This window comes from Pteropus vampyrus, unplaced genomic scaffold (genome assembly GCF_000151845.1).
Source record: "Pteropus vampyrus isolate Shadow unplaced genomic scaffold, Pvam_2.0 Scaffold268, whole genome shotgun sequence".
Taxonomy (NCBI): Eukaryota; Metazoa; Chordata; class Mammalia; order Chiroptera; family Pteropodidae; genus Pteropus; species Pteropus vampyrus.
In genome coordinates this window covers 114,666-121,422 of record NW_011889049.1, presented here as the reverse complement: position 1 = coordinate 121,422, position 6,757 = coordinate 114,666, and the positions used below count along the sequence as shown (strand labels likewise).

Sequence of the window (6,757 nt, the reverse complement as noted above, 5' to 3'; positions counted from 1 at the left end):
CAAAAAACTAATTATAAAGAAGAAAATTACTTGCAACATAGAAGACAAAGGGTTAAAAGCAGCCTAAATAAAGAACTCTAACAATCAACAAGCAAAAGACTAACCCAAGAGGGAAAAAGGGAAATTTAGATGCCAGTTAAACATGGAAACAAATCATCAAAGAAATGGAAATTAAACCCACAGCAAACTAGTATAGCTTCATTGGCCTGACTGGCAACGATAAAAAGCTTTGCCAACCCCAGGTGTAGGTGCGGGGCGGGGGGAGGTGGCGGGGGATGCCACCTGTTCTGGAGAGGCAGGAGCAGGGCCGGCCTGCTGGAAGCTACCTGGGGCTGTGGAGGCCACTTGGTGGCTCCTAGTAAAAGCTGTTTTGGAGGTGTAAGCCCTTTATCCATAATCCTGGGTCCCGAGGAACCCGCCCACAGAGAGGGGAGCCCCGTGCGCTAAGCCGTACCGTACCAGGAAGGACGGTGGGGTTCTTTGCTACAATCTTTGTCTTAGAAAATAGCTGTCTCTCTGGTTCTGCGTTTGCTTCCTTCGAGGCGTCTGCTCTCTCTACACTCGGTGGGCTCGACGGCCTCCGGGAGACCACCGAGCTGCCTTCGCTGGCAGGGGCGGCGTCCCGCACGGGGACGGTCCCCCGGGGCCAAGCCCTGCGCCGCCGCCGCGTCCCAGAGCCCAGGTTCTTCCCAGGGGCGCGCCCGGGAGCAGCCGAGACGCGCTCCCCAGCGCACCGGTCCGGGCTCGGGGCCTCGGGTCCTGGATGCCAAGACCGAGGCGGAGACGCAGGGGAGTTCAGACCGGGGCGGCGCGGACCCCCTGGTGCCCCGGGCCAGGGATGCCGGGGGCTAGGATTGCTGGGGGAGGGGTGCGCTGCCGCCCCCCGGAGCAGGGGAAGCCAGTGTCCTCTGGGCCCCCGCGGGCGCTCACCGAGCATCTCCTTGCGGCGCTGCGTGTGCGGCTGGTCAGTGTAGACCCACTCGAAGTCGCTGCGGCCCGCGCTGTTGCCCATGGTGGGCCCGGAGATCTCCGCGTGCAGCTCGGGGCGCAGCTCGGAGCCTCTCCACCCGGCGCCGGCCCGCGCCGCGCTGGACAGGTTTGGGGCTCCGGGGCGGGGACTCTGGGGGCGGGGCCAGGCGCGCCCCTGGACCGCCAGACCAGAGGCGGTGCTACCTCCGGTCGGTGGAGGCCTCGCGATTCTGGCGCTGCCCAGGCCCGGAGTGGGTCGCGGTAGCTCTCGGAGCTCAGCCACCTCCGTGGGAAAGTGGGACTATTAGCACGCGACCCGCGCGAGTCCCCCGGCCGTAGGCTGTGCGGGGACGCCCCGGTACGCTCGGCTGCCCTGCTCGCCTGGCTTGGCCTTGGTGAGGGGTCCGATGTCCCCGCCGCCCGGACCCACTCGCGTCGCTGCTGCCCACGTCCCGCCGGTGAGCAGGTGATAGGGCCCACTGGGGTGCGGGGATGGAGATGGACGGGTGCCACAGTGCCAGCAGACAGGTGTTCAGAAGCTTCGCCCCAGCAATTCTCCGTGCCTCTGCCCACCCCTTTCATGCAACAACTTGGAAGGCAGATGATGTGTCTGTGACAAGCTCATGGTGGTATCAGCCCCACCCCTGCCTTCAGGTAAATCGAGGGACACAGGTACACCAGCCGGAAGAGGCCCATAATGACTTGGGGTGACGCGTGCATGACTCGCGTGGGGAAACCTAGGATTCAGTAGAGGGGTCCTTTGCACTGGGCCTTGAGGGGCGAGTGGGAGCTCGGGGCTGGGAAGTGGGGAGGCATTGGTGGTGGGAGACGCAAATGGAAGAACCTGACGTCTGAATGAAGGGTGAAGGTTTTGGGGGAGTGGGGGCCCAGGGCTCCTCGTTTTTACCTTCTCGGGGATCCCTCTCCCTCCCCTTGCTCCTGTGGAGGGAGTACCCGGCATAGCCGAGGCATAGCCTGGCCTGGCCTGGGAGCTGCCAGGGTAGCAGACTGGCCTGGCAGCCAGAGAACTTCAGGGCAGACAGGTAATCATGGTGAGCTTTCCCCTAGTCTCCTGGAAGTCCATGGTCCAAGGGCGCGGCACACTTGGCAGGCCTCCCTCAGCCCAGGGCTAAGGCAGTCCTGGCATGAGCTGGAAAAAAAAATAATAACACTGTGCGTGGGCATCCTGTGACAGCCAGCCACTTGCCCGTGACTTAGCAGTGGGAAAAAGGGCAGACGCGGAGGCTGGAGCCTTCATCCAGCAGGAAGACCCTCGGAGCCTAGCACTGCCTGCCACCACCTTGCGGCACCCCAAAGGGTCACCCGCCCAGCTCGCACACCCCTGAAACAGAACTCGCTGCTCCCCAGGGCAATCTGCTCTAATCCCAGCCAGAGAGAGGCCAGGGAGGGACCCTCCCAGCAGCTGGCGCTCTACAGACAGGGAGACCGAGGCTGTAGAGACGGGAGCGCCTAGCTGAAGGTGACCAGCAATAAGCAGCAAAGCGGGACAGGCCCCTGATCTTTTACTTGAAAAGCCCAAAGTCAGAACACTGGCCCCACGCTGCGTCCAGTGAGATCTGGGGCCCAGCTCTGCCCCGCCAGGACACAACCATGCCCGCCGGCTCCCTCTGCCCCAGGAAAAGGCTCAGAAAACACCGCTCACACGTGCAGCCCAGGACTCAGCCCGTCCAGAAGGCGCCAGCCCAACACCTTCACTTTACAGAGGAGGAAACTCAGGCCTGCGCGGGGCTGAGTCAAAGAGCACCCTGGAGAGAGACCTGGGAGCAGATGAAAGCTCAAGGCGCGTGACCAAGGGACCCTCAAGTCCCCACGGTCGGCCTGGACCACAGAAACTCGGCTCCAAGGTGGTGAACGTGCCCAGAGCCCATGTGATAGCCCCTCACCCTTGCCCCCTGCCCACCACGCCTCCCCACCCTATCCTGTCCCCGCTGTATTTGTCGGATGGTGTGCAGAGTGGAATCCTGGGCCAGAAAAGGGGCGTTAGGTAAAAACCAAGGAAATCCGAATGGAATACGAACGTTAATAATAGTGTGTCGATGCTGGTTTATCAATTGCAGCAGATGCACCAAACTATTGCAAGACAGTAAAATGAAGGAAATTGGATGTGGAGGCTGTGTGAACTCTCGATACCAGCTTCACAATGTTTCTGTGAATGCGTGTGTGTGTGTGTGCGTGTGCGTGTGCATGTGTGTAGAGTTGTTAGTTCGCAACCACTGAAACGGGGACTCCGGCTGGAAACCGAGAGGACCCAGACAAGGACGAGGCCAGCCACTGTCCGGTGACTCCTCCACATCCTTCCACGCCCCCATTTCCAGGACATCAGCCCGGGTGGAGGGTTCGCTGACTCTCAGGGAGGGTCCCCAAATGTAAGCCCGTGGTCAGAGCGGTCGGCTGTGAGGAGCTGGGAGCACCTCCACCCAGAAGTCTTAACCTTAGCGCTCGCTTCCTTGGTGCCCCAGCAGCAGAAAGTCCCCTTTCTGCCCCAGATTTGCCAAAAACAGGCCAGATTGCGTCCCAGACAGGCCCTCCCACTCTGCCTGAGGTCAGCGGAGTCTGTGACCCAGAGTCAGCCCGCCTGGGAGGGGGCCGGTCCGAGGAGGAGAGCTGCCTGTCCAGGAAAACGGAGCTGTCGGAGAAGCAGAGTGGGGCTGAGGACCGAGAGTAACCTCTCCCCAGAGACACAAAAGGCTGTTTCATCCATAAACCAAATAAATAGAGCGGAGATGGACAGGTGTAAATTGCTTGTTTAAAAAAAAAAAAAATCGACTATTGCAATGGAAGCACATGAAAGAAGAGACATGGAGGCCAGAATCTCACGTCCATCTAATGAGCTTTCTAGAAGGATGGAGAGAATGAAGGAGAAGCAACATCCACCCCTGTGCTGCCTTGTTTTCTTCAAAGAAGTCATCTCTCCCTGAAATTATAATTATAACTTAATTGTATGTAACTATGATTATCCTTATCTGAAATAAATTTTATAGCACATATTTATCTACTTGTTGATTACCTGTTCGCTCCTCTAAGGGTCTTGTTCTCTTGGGGTCGTGCCTGGTACCCCGAATGCCTAAACCAGTGTCTGGCAAGGGAGACGCCCTGAGTAACAGTTTGCTGCATGACAGAATAAATAAATCCTGTCAAACAAGGATTCCCCGGATCAGAGGAAGACATGGAAAGCAGGTGTCAACAGGACTTGGACTTGGCTCAGCCCCTCCCTCCTGAAAGCCTGCAGCGATGTCTCCCAAAGCTCCACATGTTTACCTGCGACGCAGGAATTTCGCTCCTGAGCACAGAGCCTAAAGCATTAAAAACACACACCCACCAGAAGCCACATGCAGGAATACTCCAGCAGCTCTGCTGGTCAGAGCCAGGGGGGTGGACAGACACCTCGTGGCAATCTGCATGCCGGAGTGGTGTGCGGCTGTAACATAGAAGTGCCGATACACCCACGCGGTGTGTTACTTGTGCCTCTTCATTGTTGTGATTCTGATGCTATGACTTCTTGGGACATTGCTGACCCTGGTGAGACTGCCCCTCCCAGGGCCAGCCGACTCCTAGAGACAGTAAATGCCTGGCCAGGGAGGGTGCCTGACATTTGCAAACCGACCCCACCCCAAGCCCAGGCACCATCACCTCATCCAGTGGCTCCCTACTCAGGGCTGGCATCCCCTAGCCCTGATCACGCAGCGCCACTCCAGACGAGGGACAATCAACTGTAATAAACTTAGTCACACGAGCCAACCCTCAGCCTGCTCACCTGCCACCCCATTCCTTCCAGCGGAAACTGCCCTAAAGGGCCCCCCACTCCCGCAGCTCCAGGCAGACCCTGGTGCTCCCCGCCCCCCAACGTGGCCCAGTGGGGAGTAGTGCGCCTCTCTTCCTGGGAGCTGCACCTAACAAACCACTTTGTCAGTGGCAGCCATGTCCTGGTCCGCCGGCCTCGCCATACCTGAATCAGGTGTGGACGCTGCGCTTTTGAACAACTGGCTTGGCCTCAGACTGGATGATGGGCCACTAGGCTGCTCTTGGCTCAGTAACTGGTTCCGGGGCAGCCTGGGAGGGTGCCGTCACCTGCTGGCACCTCTGCTGTCGCTGCACTTGCCTGTGTGGCTGTGAAGTCCCCGTCGGAACTGGAACTCGAGGGTGGAGACCCCCTTGAGTTCGAGGGTTAACTCGCCTAAGTTCTGAGAGGATGTTCCAGGCACTGTTCTTCTTGGTTGACTAGCTGCATTCAGGAAAGGCTCCTCCATGGGGGGAGGAATGTGACAAAGTCCCTCCAAGCGGCACTACGCCATGGGGGAACTGAGGTGCCGCGCCCCCAGACCTTTCAGTGAGCCCTGCACGTGGAGCCACAGCTCTCACCAGGAAGTCGGGGTGAAGGTACCCACCTCACGGCCCGGGCACCCCTCAGGGTCGTGCTGTGCAGTGTCCCTGATTCTCCCCTGACCCCGGGGGGGGGAGGGGTCACACCCATGGAGACCGTGACCTTGGAGGGAGGGAGGAGGGGGGTGGGGGAGGGGAAGGGGCCCCCCCATAGTGGCTGCCGCCTACAGGCAGGCTGCTGGGCCCTTTTCCCCGCTCCCCCTTTTCTCTGATCACCCCAAGATAGACACTAAAAACCACAGCTTCGGGTGCTAAGAGCTGAAAACAGATAAAAAGTAGGGCGTGGCGTGAAAGAGAAATAGATCCAGGGAAAGAAAGCAAAGGTTAATAAATAAACCCCAGGATTTAGATACTCAATATATTTATAAAAATATAACAAACAAAATTTACATGTATACATACATGAAAACAAAAGTCCCCGGTTTGGCCCAACTAGAAATCAAAAATGTATGTAACAATATATAATAATTATATATAACACATACAAATTTTGTTGTATGTTTGTTATATATGATTACGGCGAAAAGATTTCTAAAAGCACCTCTTGGCTTTGGTGCCTCTTCATCCAGGGTTCTGAATTATTTGCTAAGATGCACCCACCAACGTAACCTCCTGGACTTAACATGGGGCTCAAGAGGCGGACCTGAGCATTCAGTTTAAACACCGCAGCCCCTGGAATCTTAGGGAAGTCAGTAAACATAAAACAGAGGGAAAGGAGGTGTCTCGCACTTGAACTGTGGCCTCGCCTCAATTTCCTGCAGTCATACATAGTCCCCTTTGCCCTAAAATATCCTATATTGGGCAAAGAGTCGCTAACAGGATGAATAATAAAGTGAAAGCCAGTCTTTGACATTTACAAACTGGCTTGATTAACTGGACCCCCAGTTAAAAGAGATACTATGTCTCAAGGTAAGTTAATACAGGGCCTTCAAAAAAGAAAGGAAAAATAAACAAACAAACAAACAAAAACAAAAAACAGGGCCTTCAGGGAGTAAAACTATAAAAACGAATTATCGGGAGGCCTAAGCCCTCCCAGAAAGCCATTGTTTCACCGTAGAGCTTGGCTTTTATGAACTCCACAACCCCAAAACCTGGCACCTTTCCAGTCACCAAGTCACCCACAAAACAAATACCTGAAGCAAAGGTGCCCAGTAATTGCCCAGACTGGAGAGGCTGCCTGCAGGCTCATGGGGGAGCGCAGCTCAGCCACGAGAGCCGGACCCCCACCCCACCCCACCCCGCCGCACACGCGCCCTGACACTCAAACCTCTGTCCCAGCAGCGCCCACGGACTGAGGCACGAGCGGACCTGACAGTCATTGCTTTTCTCCCTCTGCAGCTGGGGCTTCTGCACGCGTCGGGCTGGCCGGCCGCCCAGCCCGGGTCCT

General features: G+C 57.0%; 1 protein-coding gene across 1 annotated transcript in view; it reads right to left on the bottom strand.

The window, feature by feature from the left end:
* Positions 1-1,082, bottom strand: part of DEGS2 (delta 4-desaturase, sphingolipid 2) — an 11,469-nt gene extending 10,387 nt beyond the window's left edge. The window contains exon 1 of the mRNA XM_011375250.2: positions 931-1,082. Within this exon, the coding sequence (XP_011373552.1) occupies positions 931-1,012 (82 nt within the window). The 5' untranslated portion in view covers positions 1,013-1,082. The remainder of the gene's footprint in view (positions 1-930) is intronic.
* Positions 1,083-6,757: the final 5,675 nt, after the last annotated feature.